The 14,312-nt window shown below is 39.6% G+C and overlaps 1 protein-coding gene across 17 annotated transcripts in view; it reads right to left on the bottom strand.

Annotated features, from left to right (window-relative positions):
• NCOA1 (nuclear receptor coactivator 1) overlaps window positions 1–14,312 on the bottom strand; it is a 366,103-nt gene that overhangs the window by 27,942 nt on the left and 323,849 nt on the right. For all 17 annotated transcript variants that reach the window (XM_089922464.1, XM_022574322.2, XM_089922461.1 and 14 more), the window contains one exon: window positions 1,752–1,853. In XM_089922464.1, coding sequence (XP_089778590.1) covers window positions 1,752–1,853 — 102 coding nt within the window. The remainder of the gene's footprint in view (window positions 1–1,751; window positions 1,854–14,312) is intronic.

Here is a 14,312-nt window from a genome sequence, read left to right on the forward strand (position 1 = left end):
AATAAGTACATTTTACAGATTAAAGTCACACAGGACTGATAAAAGTCTAAGAAAGCCTATATTGATTAGTATTATAATATAGGCCATGAAAACTATTAAGAGAAACATGAAAACCATAAAGAAGAGAAATAAAATGTGCCTGATGACTTCTATCTTATCTGGCATTAGGTTGTTAGGGGACTTTTTTCTTTTTCATTTCCAAAAAATTCACTGTGTTTCTAGTATGGTGAAACTTAGTTTTCCCTTTTCTCTTGGAGATCATTTATTCCACTTTACTTAAATGAAATGTGATAACAGGTGATTTTAATTTTCTGTATTTTCCAAATTATCTATAATGAATGTGCATTATCTTCACAATTAGAAAAATCTACAAATACCATTAAAAAAGGAAGAATCAGAAATCCGGGATCCAATGCCAAATCGTCACTTAAAAAGCAAATAATTAATTAGAAACAAAATAATAAGCAGAAATAAATGAACCCAGGTATCTTATATTATTGTTGCAGTGTAAGACTGCTCCAGGCATTAGAGTAAGTGTTTTAATAGCTATAATATTATGAATGATGAAAGAAGTGGTAACATTAGGTTGAAGTCACTTTCTGGTCTAACTTGCAAAGCAACATGGCATGTCAATAAAGCCTTCGTCAGAAAATGTCCGTTCAGGTTGAGGAGCTGATTAAAGCATACAGCTCCATAAAAATGCAAATTGCCAACCAGATGAAGTCTACTCTGGAAGAAACTGTGACATAATGACTTCCTGATAGAATTCGTCTTTATGTGAATTCCAACAGTGGGGTCTTGTTTCCTTATAACCTAATTACCCTTGCATGAGCTAACCACTGAGATTTTTAAGACAGAGAAACCCAAGTCTGGATCCGTGAAGACGTCAACATCTGCTGCTAAACTGCAGTTTCTATCAATATTTATCCTTTTGGTTAGTATTTGCTCCCAATCCTTCTAGGTTCATTTTATGGAGAAGTGTTTTGTTCGAATCCTCTCTAAAATACCTCATCCCCCAAATTTTTGTGTAATTTGTTGGGAAACCATAAAGAAAGTGGTTGAGGGAACTCCCTGGTGGTCCAGTGGTTAGGACTTGGCGCTTTCACTGCCGTGGGCCCGGGTTCAATCCCTGGTCAGGGAACTAAGATCCCACAAGCTGCGTGGTGCAGCCAAAAAAAAAAAAAAAAAAGTGGTTGAAGCAAAAATATTAAAGTACATGCAGAAGTTAAATAGGGAGGAAGCACTAGATAACACTTAGAAGTCTACACCATTCTTTTTATGTTTAGTTCCAATGGCTCTGGGTTCTTACACAAGGATCATTAAAACAAATAAAAACCAAAATGCTGATGCTCAGACTAAGTGGAGAACGCAAGGTAGTTAAGATAACTAAGCAACGTGACTGGGTTTTGATCAGGTTTCAGGTACCATACACACAGTTTCATATCCGAGGCTTCTTATTACTGGTACTAATCAGGGCAGCAATAAGAGTTTTCTACTTAGTCACCTGATATCTAATAGCAATGACAATAATAACAACAAAACGAAACAAAGAACCCTCAGCTTTACATCAAAATCAGTAAGGGGTATCACAAGTTGATTATAAATTCATTCTAGAAGAAAGCTACAGTACAAACATCATTAAAAGATCAGTTCACAGACCATTTCAAAGACACTCAAGTCAACACTTTAAGAAATACAGTTTGGGTTATGGGTTAGAGAAGTACTAACAATGCCTGGTTTTCTCACGTTACCTGAGGTGTAATTTGCTGCTGCATGCCTGATCTCATACTGATGCCAACAGGAGCGTTTGCTGCAAACTGGTTCAAGATAGCTTGCCGATTTTGGTGGATCAACTACAGAAAAATGGAAACAATGAGATATATTTCTACATATAAACATATAGCATGGCCCTTTTAGAGTAACACAAACTTTGTATTGATTATTAAGAGGTTCTAGTATTGCAGGTTTAGTAACATTACTTCCCATGTTTATTTGCCAAAAGGTTGGCAATTCCTAACATTTATCAAATCTTTTCTGCCTACCGAACTCTAAACAGGGCAGAGCATTTAAAAGTGGAATACAGGACTTCCCCAGTGGTGCAGTGGTTAAGAATCTGCCTGCCAATGCAGGGGACACGGGTTCGGGCCCTGGACCAGGAAGATCCCATATGCCATGGAGCAACTAAACCCGTGCACCACAACTACTGAGGCTGCGATCTAGAGCCTGCGAGCCACAACTACTGAGCCCGCGTGCCACTACTGAAGCCTGTGCACCTAGAGCCTGTGCTCCACAACAAGGGAAGCCACTGCAATGAGAAGCCCATGCAATGCAACAAAGAGTAGCTCCCACTCGCCATAACTAGAGAAAGCCCGCGCACAGCAGCGAAGACCCAACGCAGCCAAAAATAAAAGAATAAATTAATTAAAAAAACAGTAGAATACATACACACAACATACATATATATATACGTACATACATATGTATAAATGCATATATACCTACATGCATAAATATATTATATGTGTATGTATTCTACTTTTAAATGCTCTGCCATATTGTGTTCTGCAGTGTTTATACGTATATATACACACACAAACATGTTTATCATGCTTTTTAAAACATGTTAATGCTTAGTTATTTCAGATTCACCAAGATGGTGGAGGAGTAGGAGCACACGGAGTTCATCTCCTTCCACAAATGCATCAAGAATACATGGAACAATTCTCACAGAACACCAGATGAACACTAGTAGAAGACCTTGGACACCGGAAAGGACAGAAACGATCCCTGCATAACTGGGCAGGATGAAAGAAAGAAGGGAAAAAGAAGAGGAGAGGAAGTGGGACGCGATCTGTGCCCTTGGCGGGGAGCTGAAGCAGAAGAGAGGTTCCCGCGTCCAGGGAAGCCCCCTCACCAATGGGGAAATCAGTTGGGACAGAAGGGGAGCATCTGAGGCTGTTGGAGGAGGGTGAAATGGCCGGTCTGTGGCAGACAGGACAGACCTACACAGATGGTCCGCACCACAGCCCTCCACACCCCAGACTGGAACGTGTGTCCGCCGGTGCACATGGGGGCTGAGAGCTGGAACATGGGGACTGGAGAGCAAACCTGCAGGGAGGACTGCTGTTGGCTGTGAGAAGATAGCCTAAGGGAACAGGAGGGAGGAAATCCACAACAAGGAATGCTTGTGGAGGAAACCCAGACTGCCATAGAAGCAAGGCACCTCTGTTGCGTGATGCACAGGGGGTGGAGCTGCCACTGCAGCCTCTCTCTCCCCACATGCTGGGCCCCTGCCGTTCCAGGTGCTAAAAAAAGCCCCCACCAGGGCTGACCTTCTTGCACCAGCCACCAGGTGCTAGGAAAGCCTCCCACCGGGGCCAGATCTCTCGTGCCTGTAGCCACTGGCTTTGCCACACCCCTGTCACTGCCAGGGCCCCCGTGACCCAGGCAGTCGTGCCACCTCTATGCCCTGTCCTCACCAGGGCAGACCCGAGTGCTCCACGGCAGCCTCGGGGGCAGACTCCTGTGGGTGGCCCAAATGCAGAGGTGAGGCTAAAACCACAGCTAAACCCCAGGGGCAGATCGACTAAGGAAGAGGAACAAAAATCGTTCCGTGCAGCTACACAAACCACAGATTAAATCCCTGCCTTCAGCTTGGTAAACCCTGCATCAATGGAATATCTGAATGGACAATGAGTGTTCCCACAACTGAAACTGGCCTAGCTCTAGCAGCTGTGGACTTTGGGGACTAGTACACGTGGAAGCTGGGCCAGGTCAGGGTCTTAGCTGCCCCACAGTGTCCACAGAGGGACCAGAGACCTACCTAGAGGCTTTGGAGGGCTTCCTGGGGAGGTGAAGGTTGGCTGTGACTCACGGTGGGGGCAATGACACTGATAGCTGAGACCCCAGGAAAATATAATTATTACTATTTTCTTAATGTTTTGTTTTGTTGCTGTTTTTCTATTATTATTTCTTATTTTTATTTAGCTTTAAAAATTTTTTTTAATATTTTTAATTGTTTTATATTTCTGTTTCTATGTTACTTTTTGTTGTTCTTTTTCTTTTTTCTTTCCTTTGTTCTATTTTCTTTTTATCTTTTTTCCTTTGTTCTATTTGTTCTTATCTTTTTAAAATCATTTTTTAAAAATCATTTTTGTGTGTTTGTTTTGTTTTCTTTGCTTTTTCCTTCAGTTCCCATTCTGCTTTTCTTTTGCTTTCTATTTTTTGTTTTTGTTGATTTTGTTTTTAATTGTTTGATTTCATTTTGAGGTTCTTTTGTTTGGTTGTTCTCGTTTTTTCTTCTCTGTTTTTGTTTCTTATTTTGTATGTGTGTGTGTTTTCTTTGTTTTTGTTTGGTTTTGCTTTTACCATTTGTTTGGGGTTTTGTTTGTTTTTAATTGTTTTTGTTGCTGTTTGCTTGCCCAGGAAATATTAATTGGCGAGAGCTCTCCTGGAGGTCTCCATCTCAACTCCAAGACCCAGCTCCACCAACTGCTTGCAGGCTTCAGTGCTGAATGCCCCAAGCCAAACAACAAGCAAGACGGGAACACAAACCCACCCATCAGCAGACGGGCTGCCTCAAGTTGTACTAAGCCCGCAGACACCCCAAAACACACCACCTGACGTGGCCCTGCCCATCAGAGGGACAAGATCCAGCTCCACCCACCAGAACACAGGCACGAGTCCCTCCCACCAGGAAGCCTACACAAGCAACTGGACCAACCTCACCCACTGGGGGCAGACACCAGAAGCAAAAGAAACTACAACCCTGCAGCCTGCAGAAAGGAGACCTCAAACAGAGTAAGCCAGACAAAATGAGAAGACAGAGAAATATGTTGCGGACAAAGGAGCAAGGTAAAAACCCACAAGACCAAATAAATAAAGAGGAAATAGGCAATAAACCTGAAAAAGAATCCAGAGTAATGATAGTAAAGATGATCCAAAATCTCAGAAATAGAATGGAGGAAATACGAGAAATGTTTAACAAGGACCTAGAAGAACTAAAGAACAAACCGTGATGAACAACACAATAACTGAAGTTAAAAATATACTAGAAGGAATCAACAGCAGAATAACTGATGAAGAAGAACTGATAAGTGAGCTGGAAGACAGAATGGTGGAAATAACTGCTGAGGAACAGAATAAGGAAAAAAGAATGAAGAATTGAGGACAGTCTCAGAGACCTCCGGCACAACATTAAATGCACCAATATTCAAATTATAGGGGTCCTAGAAGAAGAAGAAAAAGAGAAAGGGTGTGAGAAAATATTTGAAAAGATTATAGTCGAAAACTTTCCTAACATGGGAAAGGAAATAGTCAGTTAAGTCCAGGAAGCACAGAGCCTCCCATACAGGATAAACCCAAGGAGAAACATGCTGAGACACATATTAACCAAATTAACAAAAAATTAGATACAAAGAAAAAATATTAAAAGCAGCAGGGAAAAGCAATAAATAACATACAAGGGAATCCCCATAAGGTTATCAGCTGATCTTTCAGCAGAAACTCTGCAGGCCAGAAGGGAGTGGCAGGATATATTTAAAGTGATGAAAGGGAGAAACCTACAACCAAAATTACTCTATCCATTAAGGCTCTCATTCAGATTTGATGGAGGAATGAAAAGCTCTACAGACAAGCAAAAGCTAACAGAATTCAAAAAAAAAAAAAAAAAAAAAAAAAAAAAAGCTAACAGAATTCAGCATCACCAGACCAGCTCTGCAACAAATGCTATAGGAACTTCTCTAGGTAGGAAAGACAAGAGAAGAAAAAGACCTACAAAAACAAACCCAAGGGGCTTCCCTGGTGGCGCAGTGCTTGAGAGTCCACCTGCCACTGCAGGGGACAAGGGTTCGTGCCCCAGTCCAGGAAGATCCCACATGCTGTGGAGCGGCTGGGCCCGTAAGCCATGGCCGCTGAGCCTGCGCATCCGGAGCCTGTGCTCCACAACGGGAGAGGCCACAACAGTGAGAGGTCCGCGTACCACAAAAAAACAAAACAAAACAAAAAAAAACCCAAAACAATTGAGAAAATGGTAATAGGAACACACATATCGATAATTACCTTAAATGTAAATGGATTAAATGCTCCAACCAAAAGACAGACTGGCTGAATGGATACAAAAACAGGACCTGTATATATGCTGTCTACAAGAGACCTACTTCAGACCTAGGGACACATACAGACTGAAAGTGAGGGGGTGGAAAAATATTCCACGCAAATGGAAATCAAAAGAAAGCTTGAGTAGCAATACTCGTATCAGAAAAAATAGACTTTCAAATAAAGACTGTCACAAGAGAGAAGGAAGGACACCACATGACGATCAAGGGATCAATCCAAGAAGAAGATGTAATAATTGTAAATATTTATGCACTCAACACAGGAGCACCTCAATACATAAGGCAAATGCTAACAGCCATAAAAGGGGAATTGAGCAGTAACACAGTAATAGTGGGGGACTTTAGCACTCACTCCAATGGATAGATCATCCAGACAGAAAATTAATAAGGAAACACAAGCCTTAAATAACACATGAGACCAGATAGACTTAATTGATATTTATAGGAAATTCCATCTGAAAGCAGCAGAATACACTTTGTTCTCAAGTGCACACAGGACATTCTCCAGGAGAGATCACATCTTGGGTCACAAATCAAGCCTTGGTAAATTTAAGAAAACTGAAATTGTATCAACCATCATTTCTGACCACAATGCTATGAGATTAGAAATCAATTACAGGAAAAAGAACTGTAAAAATCACAAACACAGGGAGGCTAAACAATGTGCTACTGTGTAACCAAGAGATCACTGAAGAAATCAAAAAGGAAATCAAAAAATACCTAGAAACAAATGACAATGAAAACACAATGACCCAAAACCTATGGGTGGCAGCAAGAGCAGTTCTAAGAGGGAATTTTATAGCAATACAATCCTACGTCAAGAAACAGGAAAAATCTCATATAAAAAACCTAATCTTACACCTAAAGCAACTACAGAAAGAAGAACAAACAAAACCCAAAGTTACTAGAAGGAAAGAAATCATAAAGATCAGAGCAGAAATAAATGAAAGAGAAACAAAAAAAACAATAGCAAAAATCAATAGAACAAAGAGTTGGTTCTTTGAGAAGATAAACAAAATTGATAAACCTTTAGTCAGACCCATCAAAAAAAAAAGGGAGAGGACTCAAATCAATAAAATTAGAATTGAAAAAGGAGAAGCTTCAACTGACACTGCAGAAATACAAAGGATCCTAAGAGACTACTACAAGCAACTATATGCCAATTAAATGGACAACCTGGAAGAAATGGACAAATTCTTAGAAAGGTAGAACCTTCCAAGACGGAACAAGGAAGAAATAGAAAATAGGAACAGACCAATCACAAGCACTGAAATTGAAACTGTGATTAAAAATCTTCAAACAGGGCTTCCCTGGTGGCACAGTGGTTGAGAGTTCCCCTGCGGATGCAGGGGACACCGGTTCGCGTCCCAGTCTGGGAGGATCCCACATGCCGCGGAGTGGCTGGGCCCGTGAGCCATGGCCGCTGAGCCTGCATGTCCAGAGCCTGTGCTCTGCAACGGGAGAGGCCACAGCAGTGAGAGGCCCGCGTACTGCAAAAAAAAAAAAAAAAAAAATCTTCAAACAAACAAAAGTTCAGGACCAGAAAACTTCACAGGCGAATTCTATCAAACATTTAGAGAAGAGCTAACACCTATCCTTCTCAAACTTTTCCAAAAACTTGCAGAGGGCGGAACACTCCCAAATTCATTCTACAAGGCCGTCATCACCCTGATACGAAAACCAGACAAGGATCTCACCAAAAAATGAAAATTACAGGCCAATATCACTAATGAATATAGATACAAAAATCCTTAAAATACTAGCAAACTGAACCCAGCAACACGTTGAAAGGATCATACACCATAATCAAGTGGGATTTATATCAGGGATGCAAAGACTCTTCAATATATGCAAATCAATAAATGTGATACACCGTATTAACAAATTGAAGAACAAAAACCATATGATCATCTCAATAGATGCAGAAAAAGCTTTCGACAAAATTCAACACCCATTTATGATAAAAAACACTCTCCAGAAAGTGAGCATAGAGGGAAACTACCTCAACATAATAAAGGCCATATATGACAAATCCACAGCAAACATTATTCTCAATGGTGAAAAACTGAAAGCATTTCCTCTAAAATCAGGCACAAGACAAGGGTGCGCACTCTCACCACTACTATTCAACATAGTTTTGGAAGTCCTAGCCACAGCAATCAGAGAAGAAAAAGAAATAAAACGAATCCAAATTTGCCAAGAAGAGGTAAAACTGTCATTGTTTGCAGATGACATGATACTATACTAAGAAAATCCTAAAGATGCCACCAGAAAACTACTAGAGCTCATCAAGGAATTTAGTAAAGTCACAGGATACAAAATTAATACACAGAAATCCCTTGCATTCCTATACACTAACAATGAAAGATCAGAAAGAGAAATTAAGGAAACAATCCCATTCACCACTGCAACAAAAAGAATAAAATACCTAGGAATAAACCTACCTAAGGAGGCAAAAGACCTGTACGCAGAAAACTATAAGATACTGATGAAAGAAATCAAAGACAACACAAACAGATGGAGAGACACACCATGTTCTTGGATTGGAAGAATCAATATTGTGAAAAAGACTATACTACCCAAAGCAATCTACAGATTCAATGCAATCCTTTTCAAATTATCAGTGGCATTTTTCACAGAACTAGAGCAAAAAAATGTTACAATTTGTATGGAAACACAAAAGACCTCGAACAGCAAGAGCAATGTTGAGAAAAAAAAAAAAAAATGAAGCTGGAGGAATCATGCTGCCTGACTTCAGACTATACTACAGGGCTACAGTAAGCAAGACAGTATGGTACTGGCACAAAAACAGAAATATAGATCAATGGAACAGGATAGAAAGCCCAGAGATAAACCCACACACCTGTGGTCACCTAATCTATGAGCAAGGAGGCCAGAATATACAATGGAGAAAAGATAGGCTGTTCAATAAGTGGTGCTGGGAGGGCTTCCCTGGTGGCGCAGTGGTTAAGAATCTGCCTGCCAACGCAGGGGACACGGATTCGAGCCCTGGTCCAGGAAGATGCCACATGCCGCAGAGCAACTAAGCCCGTGCGCCACAACTACTGAGCCTGTGCTCTAGAGCCCACAAGCCACAACTACTGAAGCCCATGTGTCTAGAGCCCGTGCTCCGCAACAAGAGAAGCCACCACAGCGAGAAGCCCGTGCACCACAATGAAGAGTAGCCCCCGCTCGCTGCAACTAGAGAAAGCCCGCACAGCAACGAAGACCCAATGCAGCCAAAAATAATAAATAAATAAATACATTTATTAAAAAAAAAAAGTGGTGCTAGGAGAACTGGACAACTACATGTAAAAGAATGAAATTACAACAGTCCCTAACACCATACACAAAAATAAACTCAAAATGGATTAAAGGCCTAAATGTAAGGCCAGACACTATAAGACTCTTAGAGGAAAACACAGGAAGAACACTCTTTGACATAAATTGCAGCAAGATCTTTTTTGACCCACATCCTAGAGTAATGGAAATAAAAAGAAAAATAAACAAACAGGACCTAATTAAACTTAAAAGCTTTTGCACAGTAAAGGAAACCATAAACAAGACGATAAAACAACCCTCAGAATGGGAGAAAATATTTGCAAACAAAGCAACTGACAAAGGATTACTCTCCAAAATATATGAACAGCTCATGCAGCTCAATATCAGAAAAACAAACAACCCAATCCAAAAATGGGCAGAAGACCTAAATAGACATTTCTCCAAAGAAGGCATACAGATGGCCAACAAACACATGAAAAAATGCTCAACATCACTAATTATTAGAGAAATGCAAATCAAAACTACCTTGAGATATCACCTCACACTGGTCAGAATGGCCATCATCTCAAAATCTACAAACAACAAATGCTGGAGAGGGTGTGCAGAAAAGGGAACCCTCTTGTGCTGTTGGTGGGAATGTAGACTGATACAGCCACTACGGAGAACAGTACGGAAGGTCCTTAAAAAACTAAAAATAGAACTACCACATGACCCAGCAATTCCACTACTGGGCATATACCTAGAGAAAACCATAATTCAAAAAGACACATGCACCCCAATGTTCACTGCAGCACTATTTACAACAGCCAGGACATGAAAGCAATCTAAATGTCCATTGACAAATGAATGGATAAAGAAGATGTGGTACATATATACAATGGAATATTACTCAGCCATAAAATGGAACGAAATTGGGTAATTTGTAGAGACGCGGATGGACCTAGAGACTGTCAGACAGAGTGAAGTAAGTCAGAAAGAGATAAACAAATATTGTATATTAATGCATAATATGTGGAATCTGAAAAAATTGGTATAGATGATCTTATTTACAAAGCAGAAATAGAGACACAGACTAGAGAACACACGTATGGATACCAAGGGGGACGTGGGGGTGGGAGGAATTGGGAGATTGGGATTGACATATATACACTATTGATACTATGTATAAAACAGATAACTGAAGAGAACCTACTGTATAGTACAGGGAACTCTACTCAATGCTCTGTGGTGACCTAAATGGCAAGGAAATCCAGAAAAGAGGAGATATATGTATACGTATAGCTGATTCACTTTGCTGTACGGTAGAAACTAACACAACATTGTAAAGCAAGTACACTCCAATAAGAATTTTTAAAAAAACTTAGTTATTTCAGACACATGCAATAATGGAGAGAAAAGAAACATTGGCCCTAGGTCTTAAACTGTTGTGAGTAAAAAAGTAAATATACAATAGGGAACATTCTATAAAGGTCTGGAAGATGAATGGAAAAGTTGCGGTGCTTCTGACTTGGAGGGTACCTGTCTGATGGGTACATATTTGGGGAAAATCCGACGTAATTTCATTAGCTGGAGAGAAGTATATAAGAAGCAAATGGTCTGAGAAAATGGACTATTTATTTAACTAGAAGAAGTAATTACTTTAGACCAGCATTTCCCAAATTGGTGTTCTAAAGAACATTGTTCTGCAGGATATTAATAGATGTGCCAGGAAAATAGCATGCTGTGCTGTATTAAGCATTGGAAATCATGGGTTACACAAGGTGAAACAGATTTCTTTACTGTATTAATTCTATGAGCCTTTAATTGGCCAAAGCACAGTGCAGAGCTCCAAGAAGGGGATAAACTATGCAATTTATTTATCATGAACCTTTCTTTCTTACATATAGCCATTAACATTTATTATTATCTCCTAGAACAATCTTCTATGGAACATTTGTTTGAAAGATAATATCTATATCAGGCTTAGGATTCCAGGTCATAGGCGTGCCTTAACTTTATCAAATAACAAAACAAGCATCCTTAGAAGTGATATCTCCTGATAAACAACCTATTGCTTAAAGGATTTCTTACTCAACAATTTGATATGAATAAACTTCTCAGAGAGATAACAGTAATAATATCATACTGTTTTGTGTTTATACGGTACTTAATAATATATAAATTATAATCATTTATTAATACATTTAATATATTTTAATATACTATTTGCAAACTAGAAAGCCTATGAAAATTTTATAAGAGAATCCAAAGAGCTGCAAGCAGCTATCTCCAAAAAGCTCAATTCTCAACTCTAGTTTCATTCATTTTTTGACTCCCATTAGATTAGAAAACAAATTGATTTGGAGGGAAAAGCCCAATATAAATATTAAAATTACAATTTTCAGGCACTGTGGAATAGGATAAAACATTCAGAACCACGTCAAAAATAAAGATAAGCAATATTATGGTTCTAAAAGGCTCTTAAGTATGAAAATCTACATACTTCTTAAACTCAACAGACCTTGCACATAAGTTTAAATGAACCATAAGTTTTACAAAGATTTATCAAAAAACTCAGTATATGCAAGATAGTATATAAAGTTTTCAGGCTACAAAAGTGAGCAAATTTCTATTTTCTGGGAATTCTCTGTTCAGTGGCAGAGGCCAATACAGAAGTGCAACGCACAAGCGCTATACTGCATATATAGAGATATGTAGAGCAGCACTGGGGGAGCAACTAACTTAGCCTAGGACCTGAAGGCAGGGACCAAGAGCATGAGTGAGCTCAATGGAACCTTGAAAGGTGAGAATGCCAGGTGGCAAAGAGGATGGCAGAGTTAACTCAAGGCAGAAAGAACAGCAAGTCTAAAAACAGAAGAGAAGGCAATGAGGATAGGTGAAAATACATTAATACTTAGCGATGAAGAGAAGTAAAATTGCCAGCAGTGTGGGAGTTGGGATTCCAAACTTACAGCTTTATATATTCTTTGAATTGTGAGATAACATGAAAATGAAATGGGTGGGGACAGAGGAAAAATGCTTGAGAACTAGTACAAGTGAGAAAAGAACCTTAGCAAATAAATCAAAACCTTAGAAAATAAATAGGTTACTTTTAGAAGTAGAAGGAATTATTCTAAAAGTAGCAATCTACAAGGACTTTCTGTTAAAGAAAAATTATTCCTGCCCTTGGAAAAACTCAGTTTATCTTCCCCTCCCCTTGACTGTGTGTACAACCTAACTAATGCTGTGTACAACAGTCTCACTCTAAACTGCTGCTTCTTTCAGATTACTAAAATGCTACCCATTTTCCAGTAAGCAGGTCAAATTCTACTTCTTCCAAGGAAGTCTTCCTAAAAGGATCACCATACCCTTTATCTCCTCCAAAACCTTAACCTTTGGGGGTCAGGGAGTGGGAAGAGAGAAGCTGGTAATCCTTAGATTAGAGCTGGTTACACAAATTCAAAAGTCTTTAAAGGTCACATCGCCAGGCTTGTGTTACTAAAGGAGATGTGGTGCTTGAGGCCAGTGGAAGAGCACAAACCCAGCCTATATGTGTAAAATGCACACATGTGCACACACACACAATTCAGGCTTGCTGTCACTTTATCTGCCTGAATGGATTTTCTTCCAGTGCCTTAGCAAGAAGCCCTTCTACAGTAAACCTGAAAGATGATTATCTGGCCAAGAGGTTCTCAACCAGGGGTGACTTCTGCCCCATAAGAAACAGTTGGCAATATATGACGACATTTTTAGTTACCACAGCTTGGGGAGGGGTTGCTACTAGTATCTGGTGGGTAGAGGCCAGGGATGTTGCTAAACATCCTTCAATGTACCAGTCCCCAAATGCTCATAGTGATGAGGTTGAGAACCCTGATTCAGCCACCACATAAATTCTTGCCAAAACAAAGAGTTCTTTAAGGAAGCTTATTCTTTTATCAGGCAGTTTTCACTGCCAGAAACTTCTGCTTTTTGGGACTTTCTGGAATTTTAAAAAAATACTCTTTCTGATCCACAGTTGGTTTAATCTGCAGATGCGGGACCTGCAGATACAGAGGGCTGACCGTACACTATGTTTTGAATACCCCAAGCTGATTGTATGTTCTGAAAATTGCCTATATCTTTTATTCTTTGTATGCATCTCAGTAACTAGTATAGTCCCCCTAAATATATTTTGTGAAAAATTCAATACAGGGGAACTATTAAATATTTCTTATTGTGCTATCTAATAATGAATGACAAGTTATAACGAGAAGTAGTTTATCTTAAATAATACTCAGAACGTATTATTGTTTCCTTTGTTTCTGTTTTCTTCTTTCTCTTCCCTTAATTCCTCTTTGTGTCCTTTATTCCACTCCAGCATTTAAAAATTATTCCTTAGTCTACCATTAAAAATATTTTTGGGCTTCCCTGGTGGCGCAGGGGTTGAGAGTCCGCCTGCCAGTGCAGGGGACACAGGTTCGTGCCCCAGTCCGGGAAGATCCCACATGCCGTGGAGCAGCTGGGCCTGTGAGCCATGGCCGCTGAGCCTGTGCATCCGGAGCCTGTGCTCCGCAACAGGAGAGGCCACAACAGTGAGAGGCCCGCGTAACGCAAAAAAAACCCAAAAAACAATTTCTCATCCTATGTCAACTCTCTCTTTCTCCCTTTCATCATCTTCCTCCTTTTAAGTGGAATGGAAGCACATTTTATATTATTTGTTGTATTTACTGAATACAATTTTATAATAATAGCTAGTATTTACTAAGTGGGACTACATGCCAGGCACTGTGCTAAGAGCTTTACATCTATGCTCTACATCTATTATCTCATTTAATCTACACAACACCTATGAGGTAAAGGAATTATTTATTAGATTCTTTTTACAGATGAGGAATCAGAGGCTTTAAAAGGCTCAATAATTTGACTATCAACCCACCTCAGATAAGGTTAAAACTA

Source organism: Delphinapterus leucas, chromosome 13, assembly GCF_059928025.1.
Source record: "Delphinapterus leucas isolate spDelLeu-1000000601 "Yukka" chromosome 13, BTC_Dleu_Yukka2, whole genome shotgun sequence".
Classification (NCBI taxonomy): Eukaryota; Metazoa; Chordata; class Mammalia; order Artiodactyla; family Monodontidae; genus Delphinapterus; species Delphinapterus leucas.